The 19,780-nt window shown below is 35.6% G+C and overlaps 2 protein-coding genes across 2 annotated transcripts; both read left to right on the forward strand.

Annotated features, from left to right (window-relative positions):
* LOC123541560 (uncharacterized) lies at positions 1 to 1,121 on the forward strand. The gene is made up of 2 exons (XM_045327121.2): positions 1 to 486; positions 657 to 1,121. The coding sequence occupies exons 1-2, from the start codon at positions 72 to 74 to the stop codon at positions 1,073 to 1,075; spliced, it is 834 nt and encodes a 277-aa protein (XP_045183056.2). The 5' UTR covers positions 1 to 71; the 3' UTR covers positions 1,076 to 1,121.
* A 15,119-nt stretch (positions 1,122 to 16,240) lies between these two features.
* Positions 16,241 to 17,388, forward strand: LOC128549225 (uncharacterized). The gene is made up of 2 exons (XM_053525741.1): positions 16,241 to 16,761; positions 16,924 to 17,388. Exons 1-2 carry the CDS (start codon positions 16,350 to 16,352, stop codon positions 17,340 to 17,342), a joined length of 831 nt encoding a protein of 276 aa, XP_053381716.1. The 5' UTR covers positions 16,241 to 16,349; the 3' UTR covers positions 17,343 to 17,388.
* Positions 17,389 to 19,780: the final 2,392 nt, after the last annotated feature.

Consider the following 19,780-nt stretch of genomic DNA (forward strand, 5'->3'; position numbering starts at 1 on the left):
TGTGTTATCAGAAGTTTCAAAACATTTAAACACTTTGTCGTAATATTCCCACGTTTGCTAAAGGAGTAAAAATGAAGGAAAATATCATTTTATGTTTTTCCCTTTATCTACTCTTTCCAACAGTTTGTTCAGCTGCCTCGATTGATGAACGCTTTCAGAACATGGAACATGTCATTCAGACACTCTTAGCAGAAAACAAGGCGCTGAAAAATCGTTTAGACAATCTCGAGGAACTGCAGCATCGAGTACTACTGTTGGAAGAAAACTGTGGATTTTTCGACAAATCGATACGGACCGGAGATACTCCATCACACATTCCAGACATCCACGAAGAACCCGTGTTCTCAAACGAAGAACAGGCTGATACAGCTAATAACACGGAGGAACGCTCCAGCCCAGATAGAGACAGCATGGCTCGGAAAATGTCTCCACAGCATAGGATAGTGACATCGAGCGTAGCGTCGTCATCCTGGCATCTATCAAAGCGTATGTTTGTTTTTTTCAATTAATTTACTAGCATATGAAAATGATTATATGATACTCTTTAGATACTGACTGTCTCCGAATTTTAAAATGTATTATCTTAAACTCCTAGTCGTATTATGAGCTACAAATTCAAAGTATCCAGATAAAACTGACCTTCTACACATTTTCAGGTGCTGTTGAAAGCGAGGTGGCGTTTCATGTGTATCTAAGTGGCAACCGGGTTTACAGCAGTCATGAAATATTCAAATTCGACGTGGAGACAGTTGACGTTGGTGGAGGATTTAATACCGCAGACGGAATTTTCGATGCCCCAGCCACAGGTTTATACGTATTCAGCTGGACTGTTGCCGCACCGCAGGGAAGCTTTTTTTCGGCAGAATTGATCGTTAATGGCGCGGTACAAGGAGTTGTTGAGTCTGATTCGGATTTAGGCGGGCCTGGCAATGGCGTTCATCCGGCAACGGGGGTTGTTTTAGCAAACGTAAACGCTGGCAACCACGTGTTTGTCCGTTTCCACCAGGGAACAAGTGGTCACGTAAAGAGTGATTCGTATATGCGTACATCATTTAGCGGCTGGTTATTGTTATGAATATTTTTGCAAAAGCAAAATGTTGCATAATAAAGTTGATAGAGGATGACAATAGTTCGTTCATGTATTTTCTCTCGACGTGTACCTTATTACATGATATGTTATACCTTATAAAGTCCACATTTGTATATTATTAACTAGAAACTGCTTTCGTAAAAAGCACTGTCTACTATACCCCTTTTTTAAAAAGAAAAGTCGAACCTAATATGTAACAACTGGCCATAGCAGAAAGAAATTACATGCATTGTATCGATAAGAGTACGAATAAGTACCAGATTAATAAGTATAGATCTATGGTTTCTGGTTGGTGGCAGATTTCCGTGGTTTATTCCGGAATACAACTTTCCATAGTTTCATGTGGAGTAAAACTTTCATTGATTTCTTGCGGATTAACTTTCTCTGGTTTCTTGTGGGTACAATTTTCCTTGATTTCTTTGTTATTGAGCGGGACATGCATGATCCATAATCATAGTAGAAGTAGTAGAAGTAATAAACAGCAACAAACGGAAGAAATTCGTATTCACATGTTGTAAAATGCAGCAAAACTTTCACATTGGCAGGAAACCATCTCAGTTTCAAATTCTCTATTTTGGCTATCCAGCTTGTTATCAAACTTGGTCAAGAAAGTATGTTCATAAATAGTCTAACTAAGTGTGGTGAACATTGGATAAAAATGCTTAAGTTACGCAGTTGATACTAGCAATAATAGCATTTTTTAAGTAATTCAAGGGTCATAATGAGTCTCGAATGCCTGGGAGTATCCGGCTTGTCATCTAATACTAGTATGTTAGAGGTAGTATGTCCATTACTATTGTGGCCAAGTTTGGTGAACATTCAAGTAAGAGGGCGGGCACTGTCAATTTTCAAAATTATTAATCACTAATTCAATGGAAACAATTGCAGGGTCACTGGGACAATCAAAATGTCTATCAAACTTAAGTAATATATATTGATTATATACTCTTTTTTTGGCATTCTTTATGTTTGCAAACTACTGCTGTATCATCAAAATGACATCTTGAATTCAACGGTTGCTTTCAATCAGGGGTTTCTTTTATTAGCCCAGCAGGAACAGAGCAGAACAGAACAGCAGGACGTACATTGCACTGTTATTTGGTGCAGAGCTTTCAATACTTCTGCTTAAACTCAACATTATTGTTCCACATCATCATGCACATCATATGACACAAGGGCCATAATTCTTGAACCAATATTTCATGAATTATGCCCCTTTTTACTTAAAATAATTTGATTTTGATGCTTTTCATCATATCTCTGTTGTTACTAAATGGATTTGATTCAAGCTTAAAACGTTTGTTACACATCATCACCATCACCATATGACACAAGGTCCATAATACTGGAACCAATATGTTGTAAGCTATGCCCTCCTTTTACTTAGAAATTCAGATTCAAGTTTGATGCACTTTTGCTCTATTTCGATTATTACTGGATTGATCTGATTCAAACTTAAACTAGTCATTCAACATTATTAGGCACATGATATTACTCATGATGCATTACTTTTGCAGAAAGTTTTCATGAATTATGTCGCTTTTATACTTATTCAATATTTTAATACACTTTATATGTATCTCTGTTATTGCTTAATACTTTTGACACAGACTTTAAGCTGTTGTCCAGTCTCTTCATTCACATTGGAGTCATTACACACTCCAGTCACAGCTCCAGCTTCCTCAGATATTCCAAATATCACTACCAAGCATCGAAAAAGTCGAGCGCGCTGTCTCCTGTGACAGCTCTTTTCAAGAGTTTTCAAAGGATCTACTCCAGACTTATAGAAAACTGCCACTAGTTTGTGAACCAGTACAATTTGTCAAGGCATATGTGCTACTGTGGTGTCCCGTTTATAAAATGCAAAAATTGGGCAGAATAAGACAAAAGCTTTTAAGACCAAACTTTCAGTTCCGCTGATTTCACAATTATGAAGTACTGTAAGCGTAGTATGCCCTTTGAAATGATACAAAATATCAATACTTTATTACCAAATAACACATCCTATATACAGTTTTTCAAACGTAGAAGAAAATAGAATATATTATAACAGCCGAGGAACCGTACGAATATTTTAATATTCACTATAAAGCTTTTTCCATCAGGTGGAAAATTCCTTTCGTTTTCAGTTTGATGAGTGCGCCAGAAAGAAGGTTACCCTTTTTCGTGTGTAACAATTTTATTTTTTATTTTACATGTATTTTAAATATTGATTTATTATATTGTAGGCATTGTTATTTGCCAAATTTATTTCATATGATAGGGGGTGGGTATAGTCCTTTTGTTCCAACCGAAATTTTGGATACTTCTTTGTAAAGTTAATTTATGCTAATATTTAAACCCACTTTATTGTGTTACTTTTATCGGTGTGTATATAAGTAAGTTTTATACTACTGATGTGCATTTGTTAAGGATTGTTGTATGTTGTGTATTGTGTTGTCTGAATGATTTGTGAAATAGTTTGATTTAGCATAACGAATCAGTAAACAGTTTCATTACAATGTTATCTAAATATCTGCCACTGGTGAGATTTTTTTTTTTTTGCTTTCTCTAAGCTCTCCTACGATTGCGTATGTGTTTCCTTATTTTATTCTTCATCCAAGACACGTCAGAGGGTCTTACTTTGAATTTTTTTGATATTTTTGTTGGGGATATTGTTTTTGAAGTTATTGAAATACGGGTAATGTGAGAAGCATATTTGTTAATATCCGGATCAAGACAGCTATTCCAGTCAAAGTTGTGTAGTTCTGCTCTCAGACTGTCGTATTCACCTCGATTACATTCCCGGACTAGTCCATTGAAGCACTTTTGTTTGAGGAGAAGCTCATAGATAGGAATTCTTGTTTGAGGAAATGTTCTTTTACACCAGAAAGAACAACGTTATTACTATTTGAAACAAAAATTAGCTCTGGTAAAGACGATTTCTCAGTAAATGTGTTGTTTTATCAGTTGTTGGAGACTAAATTGTTGTGTGATGATGCGGAATTAGACCAACGGCATTGTAGTTAAAGTCACAAGTGACTATAATATCAGGGATGTTTGTATCAACTGCTAGACCACTGGAGTGTATTGAATCCTTGTACAATGTACATTGCATGTGAACTTGGGGGTTGAATGAAAACACCGGAAAGAATACGTTTATTATTAGAAAGAATTATTTCATACCCATATACATTCAAGGCGGTTGATCTCTAGATCTTGTCTGCAAAAGTTGTGTTTTTTTATCTTTTATATACAAGAAAACACCACCATGAGAATCATCAGTACGGTCTTTATGTTCAGGTCTATGACGTGAATGTAACATTATATCTTCAGATGAGAAAGTTAATCAACCAGATTTCAGAGAAGGCAAAGTCAGACAGTTCGGCGTATAGAATATCGAGTTTGTGCTATATGCTCTGATTAAATACTATTTATTGATCAAACACCCAAGCCAAAGGGGTGGACTTAACACATCCTTACAACCTCTTGAACGTTTAGAATTACAGCAGGAACAAAGATTCGAATTTACGACACATGAAAACTGACCATAATCATGAGTCTAAACAGATTTGACCGTTTTTCGTCAGTACGTAATAGATTAGCTGCTAAAACTGATTCCTTCTTTGGATGTATTTCACTGACATATTAGAAATCCGTCGGAAATACAATACATGTTGTATGTACAAAATTTACAATCATTTTAATAATTATCTATATATTGACGAGGATCAAAACAACTTAAAGCCTAAATGAACGTTGTGAATCGCAGCAGAAAGAAGGATTCTGTTAATACTGCTGTTCATACCGAAGAATATTCCTCCGGCCAATAATCGATAGCGGTCAGATTTTCTATATAGAAATAAGAAGGGCATGTACACATTTTACTTAATAACAAAATTACTAAAAATAAGAAACCTTAGGTGCAAACATATTACCAAAGTTCAACATTTGATTCATCACAAGGTTTTTTTTAATTAAATTTTATCTTAATTTTTGATTCGTTCTTCGCATGAAGTTTGATGCCATCATTTCGTCATTTTTTCCCTTCTTTGTTTCCATATAAAATGTACAAAAAGCTCATACATGCGTTTCTTCAAAGCATTTTTTTTGTATAAAACCATTGATATGAAAGCTTAGGTGCAAGAACTTTCCTACTCTCATTGAATTTATCTTTTGAATGATATTTATTTCATTTTTGTGAAATAAAAATTTGATTCGTTCTCAGACGGTTTATTTCCACTAATTTCGAAGAAAAATTAACTTCAGCGCGAAGTTGTTGTTGTAGCGTCATAAGCAGACGATATTATAGTATGCCGCGTGAACATACGGTATTGTGATCAAAAGGTTAAAGTAATGATTTAATCATTTAATGTAATTTTACTTCGCGAGTAATTCATTTTGTGTTAATATCACAAAAACAATATAAGATAAATATTGCATTTTAATATTTCGGTTCTAAAAAGAAAGAGATGCGCATTTCTTCTTATGTTGTTGTTCTCACCTTATTTCATATACATTTAAATATCAAGTGTCAGTTATGCCAATTATGTCAATTAAACATTAAAAGAGATAGCTTTCCTATCGACCCTTGGATCACAAATGCAAACTGTCGTAAAAAAGTAAAATACAGAATTTTTTGTATATTATTAAGTAAAATCTTAATAAATTTGAGTAAATAAATTTCAAGGTCCGCCTTGATCAAATTAAAGCTGGAAAATATGTCCGGAGCATTTTTTTTGTGTACAAGAATGTTTTTGCAATGTAAATAATATCTGCATTTAAAACAGAATTGAATTTTACTTCAGTATCTTAATGATATATTTTTGTTTTCGTGACATTTTACCTGGTTTCACGATCTTTTCAGTTATCATAAATGTCGTCGTGATTAACTTACTTTCATAATTTATTGTACATGTTCAATGCAAGATAATTTTACATGAAACAAATTTCTATATAGAAGTAATAAAATGTTGTATGCATCATGCATAAATCCTTTTTATTGGACCTGTAATAAAACTTGCCAATTACCTCTAAATAAGGAACGTTAAAACAACACAGACGTTTATAATACTGATAAGGCTATAATTGCGTTTTGAATTTAATACGGGTATTTGTTTTGTAATTACAAGGTAAAGTTATCATGCGATTTTAATCTTTTGCATATTTTCTATTTTGCAAACAGTTTTCATATATTGGTGGAGTAATATTAAAATGAATAATGTCTGCCTGAATATGGCAAAATACCTGTACCACGCTGATTGCCACTATCTTTTTTTTTTTTTTTTTTTTTAAATTTTACAAACATACCATAATTTTCGATTCATTAAACTTCCTATTTTGTCTATATGTTAAGAATTATTGAATTGATATACGTGTGATGTTCAACCATTTCAGATTAAAATAATTCAAAACCTACACCTGTGTAATTATAAATTGTAAACAGCTGTTTAAAAAAAAAAACAACAACAAAATAACTTATCAGTATCAGTTTATTTTTCAACGACAGCATATTTTATAGATGGGAGACGCCGTAAAAATATCAATGCTAGTGCTATATAAATATAAAAGGATGTGTCTTTGGGTACGAACCTCCTTTTTTCTAGAGATTAAGGGTCATTTACTTTTCAGATTTGGTTGAAAATGAAAAAAAAAATAAATAAATAAAAGACTTCATCGATATCTGCCTTTAACTTGAATCTAAATGGTTTACAGATAGCAATGTTCAGCCGATTTGTTACATTGTTTTTCGAAAACATGTTAAAATATACATTCTTCTTATATAAGAATATGTATGAAAATAATTTTATATGAAAATATGGTTTTTATTGCTGATAGATATGGTCTATTGATATAAAAATTAATTTAATTATTATAAAATAACACGTTAAAAATGCTATGGTTCAGAAAATTACATATTAAACATTCATTTGATAAAAATGACTTCTTTTATTTCTAATGAAAAATCCCTTTTCCATAATTTGTAACTCCAGTGATAATTCAAGCTTGTTTAATTATCTTACGAAAAACCTTCTCTTTTATTACACTTGATATTGAAATAAACATCCAGGTGACAATACCCGGAGGCAGTAGATATCGACATCGCAATACCGGTCACCTGTTACCAATATGATACCAATACCAAATAGCTGTTGTCTCCCCTGATATCGATTTTCTGCAATATCGGTCATGAGGTCAATTCTTCCTCATGGGTAGTTACCGCGGTAAAAACAAAAATACGGTTGTTACTGCTATACCAGCAGTAACAGAACTAATAGTTCTTCCCGCTGTAACTTCTAACATTCAGTAGCTGTACCGATGTTACTGCTATAACTTTCCAAATAGTAATAGCAGTAATACTGATTCTACTGCTCTACTGCTATGGTAACATAATGGTCTACTTAAAATGCTGCGCTGTAGTTAGGACAGATATAATATCGTGACAATGCGAAACCGCACTAAGTAACTCTTTCCAATTATGGAAGTGCTTGCGTTATCAGAATGTTCAAAATATTGTAGAATAAGATATTAGATACGATTTCATAATATGCCCACGTTGCCTAAAGGAGTAAAAATGAAGGAAAATATCATTTTATGTTTTTCCCTTTATCTACTCTTTCCAACATTTTGTTCAGCTGCCTCGATTGATGAACGCTTTCAGAACATGGAACATGTCATTCTGACACTCCTAGCAGAAAACAAGGCACTGAAAAGTCGTTTAGACAATCTCGAGGAACTGCAGCATCGAGTACTAATGTTGGAGGAAAACTGTGGATATTTTGACAAATCGATAGGGAAGGGAGATACGTCATCTGCTGTGTCATCAGTGTCCTCTGATGATGAACAGGTTGTTACAGCTAATAACACGAAAGAAGTCGCCTAGCCCCGATCGAGACGCTATGGCTCTGAAAATGTCTCCACAACATAGGATAGTTACATCGAGCGTAGCGTCGTCATCTTGGCATCTATCAAAGGGTGTGCTGCTTTTTCAATTCACTTGATATTTTACTATTATATGAAAACGGTTATATGGTTCTCTTTAGACACTTACTGTCTCCGAATTCTAAAATGTATTATTTTAAACTCCCAGTCGTGTTATAAGCTATAAATTCAAAGTATGTAGCTAAAACCATAGGCGTAGGAGCAGGTGGGGGGGGGGGGGGGCCAGCGGGGGCGAGGCCCCCCAAAAACTAAGGGAGGGGGGGGCCAAAGTATAGTTTGGCCCCCCGAATATTTTGGAAAAGAGATATAAATTGCAATCTAATATGACATTTACTTAGCATCATATAATTCTTTTCAACCTGATTTCTGATTTGCATTTGGCCTTCCCATGTATTCTGACTAAAAATGTCTCTTTCCGTAGTGTGAGTACTGAAATCTGTACGTGCCACGCCAAGAATCGTTTACATTTTATAAAAATAATATATCATTGAGCGCAATCACTACAGTTCCGGTTTGAGCGTCTGCAAAATCAATGTAGGCCTCACTATTAAGCCTGTTTACGCATGTAAACGTTATGTATTTTTTTTGTTTTTCATTGTCCATTCAAGGGAAATAATATTTCCACAACTTTATACCACAATTAGACAAATGCAGTGCTAATTGATTGTATGTCCAGGACTTCAACAGAAGAATGTAAAAAAATGGCACACTTAATTAGAACAATACATAATATGACTGATTAAGACAGTTCAGTGCCTAGTCGTATGTGTATCATCAGAATAACTCAATGATTGCTAAAACATAAAGGTTTGAATTAATCCCTGTACAAGGCTTTGAGGCTTTGTCACGAAAATAATACCTTGCCGCTAACCCCCCCCCCCCCCAAAAAAAAAAACCGCCGTCATAAAGGTTTGGCCCCCCAAAGTTAAACTCGCTCCTACGCCCATGAAAACAGACATTCTACACATTTTTCAGATCCTGCTGAAAGCGAGGTGGCGTTTCATGTGTATCTGAGTGGCAACCGGTGTTACAGCAATCATGAAATATTCATTTTCGACGTAGAGCCAGTTGACGTTGGTGGAGGATGTAATACCGCAGACGGAATTTTCAATGCTCCGGCTACAGGTCTATACGTATTCAGCTGGACTGTGGCCGCGCCGTCGAGAAGCTAGTTTTCGGCAGACTTGATCGTCAGTGGTGTGGTGCAAGGAGTTGTCATGACTGATTCGGATGTAGACTGAAGAGTACATGGCATTCATCCGGCAACAGGGGTTGTTTTAGCAAACGAAAACGCTGGCAACCACGTGTTTGTCCGTTTCCACCAGGGAGTAAGCTGTCACATAAAGAGTGATTCGTATATGCGTACATCATTTACCAGCTGGTTATTGTTATAAATATATTTTTGCAAAAACAAAATGTTGCATAGTAAAGTTGATAGATGATGACAATAGTTTGTCCATGTATTTTCATTTGGCGTATATCTTATTACATGATATGTTGTACTTTATATAGTACACTGTGTATAACATAAACTAAAAACTGCTTTTGTAAAAAACACTGTCTAGTCTATGACACTTGAATTAAATGAAAGGTCTGAAAACTGGCCATAGCAGAAAGAAATTACATGTATTGTATTGAAAACTTTCCCTGGTTTCTTGTGGGTATTTTTATCCCCCGACGATAGACGGAGGGATATAGTTTTGGCGTTGTCCGTCCGTCCGTCCGTCCGTGCCCGCGAAATGATGGTTAAGTGACTGCATAACGGTACTTTCTCTTTGATGTCATTCATTCTGTTCTGTTTATGTGACCTTTTTCTTTTTATGTGACTGTTAGAACAATAGAGAGAACAATGGGGGTGTCACATAAATACCGTTTCGTTAGAACGCCCGTCCTTCCGTCCGTCTTTTCCGTCCTTCCGTCCGTCCGTCCGTCCGTCCGGAGCCATATCTAGGAAATGGTTTGGAATATTTATTTAAATCGTCATATACATGCTCACCACTATGAGTTCTTGCGGCCCGTCAAGTTTCAGTCAGATTGCCCAAGTAACACCAGAGTTATGGCCCTTAGAAGTTTCTATTGTTAACTATATAGGGTACTATAAATATGGCAATTTCTGCATAATAACTTTTGATATATTTCACCTAGAACTATGAAACTTAAACAGAATTTAGATCACCATAATGTGGTTGTGTACACACAATTTCGTTTGGATTTATTTGTAAATTTAGAGTTATTGCCCTTTAATTGTATAAAAATCCACATATTTGGTAGAATTTCATTAAATTTCTTTCATTCTTTTCCATGAACATTTATTGTAAACATGTGAAGTTGTGTACCCACACCTGGTGACCCCCTTACCTTGATCACCCCCCCCCCCCCACACCCCCCCCCCCCCCCACCCAAAAAAAAAAACAGCAAAAATTCATCATTTTATATTTTTTTCAGACAAACTTCATAAACATGTTCACCACTATGAGGTTATGGGGCCCATCAAGTTTCAAACAGATTGCCCAAGTAACACCAGAGTTATGGCCCTTAGAAGTTTCTAGTGTTAACTATAATATAGGGTACTATAGATCTATAGATATGGCAATTTCTGCATCATAATTTTTGATATATTTGACCTTGAACTATGAAACTTTAACAGAATTTAGAGCACTATAATGTGGTTGTGCACACACAATTGTGTACGGATTTCAGAGTTATTGCCCTTTAACTGTCTAAAAATCCACATATTTGTACATAACAAACTTACCATTTGGCAGAATTTCATTAAATTTCTTTCATTCTTTTCTGTGAACATTTATTATAAACATGTGAAGTTACGCACCCACACCTCGTCACCTACTTGCCTTGGTCACACTCCCTCCCCATCCCAACCCCCCTCCTCCCCACCAAAAAAAATAATTTTTTTTTTCATTTTTTCATTTAATTTAGATTTTTTTCAAACCTTCCATGATTATTTATCAACATGCAAGTTGTACCATTTGCCCACCTCACTCCTCCATACAGTCATGCCCACCACTGATCATGCATCCTCTGCCCCCCCCCCCTCCCCCTCCCCCCAAAAAATCCACATATTTGTACATAACAAACTTACCATTCGGCAGAATTTCATTAAATTTCTTTCATTCTTTTCTGTGAACATTTATTAGAAACATGTGAAGTTGCGCACCTACACCTGGTCACCCACTTGCCTTGGTCACACTCCCTCCCCCTTTCCCCCAAAAAACAAATAATATTTTTTTTTTTCATTTCTTATTTATCAACATGCAAGTTTCCCCCCCTCCCTCCTCCATACAGTCATACCCACCACTAAACATGCATCCTCTGCCCCCCCCCCCCCCCCACCCACAACTTCACCCTTTTACCCATTTTTTTTAATTTTTAATATTCCATCAATATTTATAATCAACATGTGAAATTTTGTTTCCTCTCCCGTTCCCCCACCACCTGAAAAAAATAAATATATACATATATAATTATATTTCCATTTCTTTCTTTTTCTTTTTTTTAAATGTTCAAACCTTCAACATGTTAAGTTGTGACTGCACAAACCTTGCCCTCAGCCATGTTCAAGATATCTTACCTGTGTTCTCTTAAGGACATCTGTTCTTTTAAGTTCAAATGTACATGTTAATCAGCAACACCTGGTGCCAAACCACTCAAAGACAATATTTCGTTCCAGTTAAACTTCGAGCTCACATTCCAATTAACTGCATTTAATTTTAAAAGCTTAAGCTTATTACAATAAGCATATCCCATTCAAAATAAATTCTTTAGTCAGGATCAAAGTATCATACATTTATTGTGTACTCTTTAATTAAACATATGTTTTCTGTTAAATTGATTTTGACTAATGAAATTATTTGCTTCTTATTAACATCCTTAACTTTTTGACGGATATATTTTTTTGCCATTCCTCACCACAAACCCTTTCGGCGGGGGATACCAATTCATCGAATTTGCTTGTTTACCTTGGTTTCTTGCAAAGTAAATCTTTCATTGTTTTCTTGCGGATTATAACTTTATTGGTTACTTTTGGGGTATAACTTTCCTCATCATCATGCACATCATATGACGCAAGGGCCATAATTCTTGAACCAATATTTCATGAATTATGTCCCTTTTTATTTAGAATTACAGTTTAATTTTGATGCTTTTCACCATATCTCTGTTGTTACTGAATGGATTTGATTCAAGCTTAAAATGCTTGTCCCGCATCATCACCAACACCATATGACACAAGGTCCATACTACTGGCACCAATATGTTGTGAGCTATGCCCTCCTTTTACTTAGAATTTCAGATTCAAGTTTGATGCACTTTTGCTCTATCTAGATTATTACTGGATTGATTTGTTTCAAACTTAAAATAGTTATTCCACATTATTAAGCACATGATGCATTACTCTTACAGAAATTGTTCATGAGTAATGTCGGTTTTATAATTATTCAATATTTTATATTGATATTTATCTCTGTCATTGCTTAATACTTTTGACACAGACTTTAATCTGTTGTCCAATATCTTCATCCGCATTGGAGTCATTACACACTCCAGTCACAGCTTCAGCTTATTCAGATATTCCAAGTATAACTATCCAGTATCGAAATAGTCGAGCGCACTATCTCCTGTGACAGCTCTTGTTTACAGAGTTTCCAAACTTGTAGAAAACTGCCACTTGTTTGTGAACCAGTACAATGTGTTAAGTCATATGTGCTACTGTGGTGTCCCGTTTATAAAATGCAAAAATTCGGCAGAACAAGACAAAATTTGATCACAAAGTGCGACCTCTTTGTTTTTGAACTCACATGACTAGAAATTGCATTCTGCACGTCTCGATGAAAAACTTCGTGGGAGTAAAATCATACAAAGCGGAGATAAAATTTGGCTCTCGCCGCATGCCTACATGGCGGAAGTACTTTCTTCTTATTAATTAAGGATGAATGTGTGTGTGTATAAATTTGGTATTATATATTTCAAACTCCTGTAAGAAAATAAAAAGATTATCAAGCGATAACTTTTGATACTGTATGACTGTGAACGTTAAACGACAAGGTTTAAACTGCGTTCAGCAAATATGCCCTCATTCTCTCCGAGTCTGCCATTATTTTCTTGATTGGGTTTATATTTTTTTGCATGTATTAATTTTATTACAAAAAGACTCCTAAGACTTATGTTTCCGTTGTTTTGTAATAACTTATTTAGCCAGTCAAATACGTCAAGTACTATTTGCAAATAAATCCACTTTAGGAATTTGTTCTGAAAATTCTTTGTTACGCCATGTTAGTGATCTTAAAACAGTCGTCATTAAGAGAAAGTTTTGGAGTGACCGAAGAAATTTGTTGGTTAAAGAACGTTTAACCTTCGATGAATAGTAATGAATTAATAAAAAGCTTTAGAAAAAAAAACTGTAGAAACCGTTAAGATGAAAAAGTAGCACAATGTAAACTTTGAGAAACAGGAGAATAGGCAGCGGCTGTTATCATTATTAAAGGAATGTAGAACAGTCCAGAAGATAGCGAAATACACATAGAAAGCAAAAGAATGGATATCACTTTAGATCGTGAAAGAACTAATGATTCCTTGTGTAAAATAAGTGAATACTTTAATCGAATTTCCTGGCTCCTCTGTGATATTCGTGTCTGAAAACTCACTGACGGTGTTGGAAGTCAGTCATCCATCCATCCATCCATCCAACCATCTATTTTTCAGCTCAAATTTGCGACCACAGTAAAAAGTTATGCGAAACTATTCTCATCACAATATACGCTTGCCGATATCAGTAAGTGCGCAGTCTGGGCTATTTTTGCAACCCAAAACGTTTCCATTGTTAAAATCACCAGAATTGCAAGCTAAAAATGTCATGTACGATGAATTGCTATATGTACATACATAATACCTTTGCTATACTTACGCATATCTATATTTTTTATGATTTGTCTTTCACTGCCATCAACGCAGTTGTCAACAAACGACTTCTTTGGTTGTTGGAACGTCTAGCTATCTTAGACGTCTTTTTGCTGTTTTTTTTTTTGAAAGGTGAGTCTAGGTCTTTTTAATGACATTAAATTATAGCATCACCTTTTTGCAAAGCAGATAGCAATGATAATTTAATGCTTTTATCGTTTTCAGAGTGTATGGAGACAGGAGAGTAACGTGTGTTAACAGATTCTCACACTCACGCGCTGTAAAAACTTACATAATGCAAAAGAATACTATATTAGATAAAGATTTGAACAGACATATCAGATTTGTGATCAAAATTGATGCTCATAAATCCGTTACCATGAATCTTCAGACATCATTTCTTCGTGTGACCGGTGTCCCCAGGTGTGAATACGGCAACATAAAAATCAATTGAAATATGAAAATCCAAATTATAGTGGAAGAGAATGACCCGACATTCAATAATAAATCTGCAGCGCATTTATGGCATATCACATTTATATAAATTGCTACGAAAATGCCAAGCATGCGATTTCAGCATTATATTGTAATGAATTTAAAACAAACATGCTCTTAACAGCAAACAAAACCGAGAACTACTTGAATCCAACATTTTTACACGCCATTCTGCTATTTATTGCCTGTAAACGACGACTTTGGTGGATAAAATTGTTTCGGTGCAGAATACAGCAGACACTGATCAGTTACTAAGCAGCAAAATAGGTTAGGCTTTTTAGGTAAAGCCTTTTTTGGATGTATGCCAGCGACATCCTGAAAATCCGTCGGCAAAGCAAAAAGCACTATTATTGAACAAACACTCCAGTCATGATCGACGTAGGTCAATATATTCTTAAGCTCTCCTGAATGTTATGAAGTACAGCAGTAACAAGGATTCCTGTCCGTTTAACGACATGTGGAAATGCCTAAAATTACGATTTTGAGCAGATATGGTATTTTTTCTAGGTCATTATTCGTTAATTTCTAAATATGATTTCATAGTGTATCGTATAAAGTCCAAGCTATTAATTAAGCTGACCATAACTTGGCTTCAGTCCATCGCACAACATTAATTGATGCCTAAAACATGTTAACATGTAGTAATAAATCCTTCTTTGAGCGTATGCTGCTCGCACACTGGAAATCTGTCAGCAATGCAATATGCACTTTCTCTTGACCAAAACATCTTTGTAATATACTGACGTAGTTCAGCGCATCCTCAGGACCTTATGGACGATGTGAATTACATCAGTAACAAGGATTCGAGCCCATTTTTCTGACACATGAAAAATGACCAAAATTACGATTTTAAAGAGTTTTGTCCGTTTTCCGTCGGCAAACCATACATTTATTGCTAAAGCTGATACATTGTCTATACAGGCCAAAAACGATGACATACGTGGGAAAAAGTTTCGTTCGAGTCCTTCGTTTAGTTAGAGAATACAGCAGTAATTGAGCACCAAAATAAGTTTCGTGATGATGACTTCTTTGGATGTATGCCGTAGGCATGTTACAAATCCGCTGGCAATGTTATATGTGCTATTTATTGAACAAATATCCAAGCCGAATATCAAAGGGGCTAAACGCATCATCAAGTCCCTTGAACATTGAGAATTACATCAGAAACAACAATTCGACCCCATTTTACGACACATAAAAATAACCAATATCATGACTTTAAACAGATTTGACTGTTTTTCGTCATTACCTAATGGATTAATTGCTAAAACTGATTCATTAGTCCACTCGTACTGTCCACCGCTTAAGAGGATAAAACCTTGACTCGAAGTCCACTGCTTGGGAGTAGACTACAGCATTAACTGAGCTCAAATTTCGCAATGAGGCTTCTTTTGACGTACCTCACTGACATATTGAAAATCCATCGGCAATGCAGTATGTACAATAATTTTAATAACTGTCAGTAACGTATATTGACTTGTTTCAATACAACTTTAAGTATGAATTGCAGCAGTGAGAAAAATTCTGTTAAAAGCTGTTGTTACATTCATAGCTGTAATACTGATGTTACTGCTGTATCTGCCAGCTGTAACAGTAACTACTGTTTTTAATGCTGTAACTTCCAACAGTAATACTGATGTTACTGTCATAACTTCTTGCGATAACAAGAGCAGCAATAATGATAATAGTGCCCTACTGCTATTACAGCATACATGTATGGTCTACTAAAAATACTGCGTTATAGTTATGATAGATAAAGTACACATGTTCTATCAAATAATTCTTTCTTCTTATAATATATAAAATCGTGACAATGTGAAACCGCGATAAGCAATTTTTTCCGCTTATGGAAGCAACTTGCGTTATCAAAAAGATTCAAAACACTTGATAACTTTGTCGTAATATTCCCACGTTGGCTAAAGGAGTAAAAATGAAGGAAACTATTATTTTATGTTTTTCCCTTTATTTACTCTTTCCCACAGTTTGTTCAGCTGCCTCGATTGATGAACGTTTTCAGAACATGGAACATGTCATTCAGACACTGTTAGCAGAAAACAATGCGCTGAAAAGTCGTTTAGACAATCTCGAGGAACTGCAGCATCGAGTACAAGTTTTGGAGGAAAACTGTGGAATTTCTGACAAATCGATAGGAACCGGAGATACTCCATCACACAGTTCAGAAATCTACCAAGAACCCGTGCCCTCTGTCGAACAGGCTGATACAGCTCACAACACGGAGGAATACACCGGCCCCGATAAAGACACCATGACTCTGAAAATGTCTCCACAGCATAGGATAGTTACATCGAGCGTAGCGTCGTCATCTTGGCATCTGTCAAAGCGTATGTTGTTTTTCAATTCATTTATATAGTTTCTGTTATATGGAAACGATTTTATTATACTCTTTAGACACTGACTGTCTCCGAATTTTAAAATGTATTATTTTAAACTCCAGCTACAAATTCAAAGTATCTAGTCCAAGTAGACCTTTTACACACTTTCAGGTACTGCTGAAAGCCAGGTGGCGTTTTATGTGTACCTAAGTAGCACACGGTGTTACGGCAATCATGAAATATTCAAATTCGACGTGGAGACAGTTGACGTTGGTGGAGGATTTAATACCGCAGACGGAATTTTTGATGCCCCAGCTACAGGTCTATACGTATTCAGCTGGACTGCTGTCGCGTTACAGAAAAGCTATTTTTCAGCAGAATTGATCGTTAATGGTGTGGTAAAAGGAGTTGTAGAGGCTGATCCGGATGTAGGCGGACCTGCCGATGGCGTTCATCCGGCAACAGGGGTTGTTCTAGCAAATGTAAACGCTGGCAACCACGTGTTTGTCCGTTTCAAGCAGGGCGGAAGCTGTTACGTAAAGAGTGATTCGTCTGCGCGTACATCGTTTAGCGGCTGGCTATTGTTTTGAATATTTTTGCAAAAGCAAAATCTTGCATAATAAAGTTGACAGAGTATGACAATAGTTCGTTTATGTATTTTCTCTCGACGTGTACCTTATTACATGATATGTAATACTTCTTAAAATCCACTGTTGTATATTATAAACTAGAAACTGTTAAATTGTAAAAAGCACTGTCTACTCTATACCCCTTTATATAATTGAAAGGCCGAGCTTAATATGTAACAACTGGCCATAGCAGAAAAAGTATAGATCTATGGTTTCTGGTTGGTGGAAGATTTCCGTGGTTTATTCCGGAATACAACTTTCCATGGTTTCTTGTGGATTAACTTTACCTGGTTTCTTGTGGGTGCAATTTTCCTTGATTTGTTTGTTACTGAGTGGGATATGTTTGGTCAAAAATCATAGAAGATGTAGTAAACAGCAACAAACAGAAGAAATTCGTATTCACATGTCGTTAAATACAGCAAAAACTTTCACACTGGCAGGAAACCATCTCATTTTCAAATTCTCTATTTTGGCTATCCAGCTTGTTATCAAACTTGGTCAAGAAAGTATGTTCATAAATAGTCTAACTAAGTGTGGTGAACATTGGATAAGAAATGCTCAAGTTATGCAGTTGATACTATCAATAATTGCATTTTTAAGTAATTCAGGGGCTATAACTAAGTCTCGATTGCCTGGGAGTATCTGGCTTTTCATCTAATATGTTAGAGGCAGTATGTCCATTACTATTGTAACCAAGTTTTGTGAACACTCAAGTAAGAGGGCGGACAATTTTTAATCATTAATTCAAAGGACGTAACTGCAGAGACACTGGGATAATCCAGATGGTTATCAAACTTCGTTGAGATATCATGACCAATGTAACATATATTGATTATATACTCTTTTTTGACATTCTTTATATTTGCAAACTGCTGCTGTATCATCAAAATGACATCTTGAATTGTTGCTTTCATTCGGGGGTTTGTTTTATTAGCTCAGCAGGAACAGAGCAGAACAGAACAGCAGGACTTAAACTACACTGTTATTTGGTACAGAAAGAGCTAAATCAATACTTCTACTTAAACGCCACAAGAACACATTTAAGCATTAATCTAAAGTAAAAAAATGTGCATTTTACCGTAAAGGTCACATGCTAGACGATCAAAGTGACAATTACGGACTATTGTAAATTTGACCATTGGCTATTTTTCATCAAGGTTGTCAAATTCTACTGAGTTGCCATAATCAGTATGTTTGGCCAACAATAACTGTATCCAAATTTATCGTGTGAGGTAGTACAGCAAATATTTTCAATCGATGATTATATATCTAGGAGGCATCAATGCTCTTTTTTCACTCACCTCCAAAAAGAGACGGAGACAGAGTTTACAGGCAGTGTGCAAGTAAGAGAGATAGGCAATAGTTTGGAGGATCAGTCATAGGTCCATCTTTGTAGATTGGAGCAACATATGCCATCTTCCGGGGTTGTGGAATGCTTTCAGAATGGAGACATTTAGAGAAGAGAATCTGAAGAAATGGAGAAATTTCCTTGCAAACGCTCTTTAGTATGATGGGTCTGATCTGGTCAGGACCAGCTGCCTTGTGAGGGTCAGGTTAGAGTAGCTTCTCTATCCTAGGTGTGGATATCTTTATGTCTGGCATCTGCCTATGTGGGCTGAATCTTGTATGGGCTAGAGTTTCCTGCATTTGCTTAGTCTTGAAGATTGATTTCAGCCAGAGAATTAAGTGAAAGCTGACATTTTAGTTTGAAAACAGATTTGAATTGTTCAATTAGTGTGTCTGCTTTACTTTTGTCTTCACAGACATGTATACATACACACATGTATAGACGCACAGACAGGCACAGGTATAGACACACAGACAGACCTGTGTACAGACATTTAGACAGACATAAGTATGAACAGACACACAGACAGATGTGTACAGACACATTTGTGCATAACAAATGTAGATCATTTCATTGACCAGCTGAAAATGTCTGTCCATATGTCTTTGCATGTGTCTGTCCACACTTTAATACTCTCAAAATATAATGGCAATATTCAAATGAGCATTCAAGTAATATCAGTCATGCAGAACAAGGTTGTGTTAGTACCTGGTATTGGAATAATGTATATGCTTTATTGTTATTTTGTGACTTTTAGTTACGTTGGTGGCGGTAATAAGTATTAACAGCTGTTTCAGCTAAACTACTAGTTATATCTTAATGTCAATTTCTGCCAATATTTGGTCTGGACTGTATTACAAGATATTATAAATATTGAGTATTTGTTTGTTTGCTTTGGGTTTTGAGCCATTTCACTTATATTGGCAGACAGTTAACCAAACTCGTTTCACCAGAATCTGTACCAGTAATTATCTGCACTCCACAAGTAACTGCCAACATCCCTAAATTAATCACAGGTGGGGGATGAATTACTTCAAACAAAATGTCTATC

The sequence above is a fragment of the Mercenaria mercenaria genome, chromosome 16 (assembly GCF_021730395.1).
Source record: "Mercenaria mercenaria strain notata chromosome 16, MADL_Memer_1, whole genome shotgun sequence".
NCBI lineage: Eukaryota > Metazoa > Mollusca > Bivalvia > Venerida > Veneridae > Mercenaria > Mercenaria mercenaria.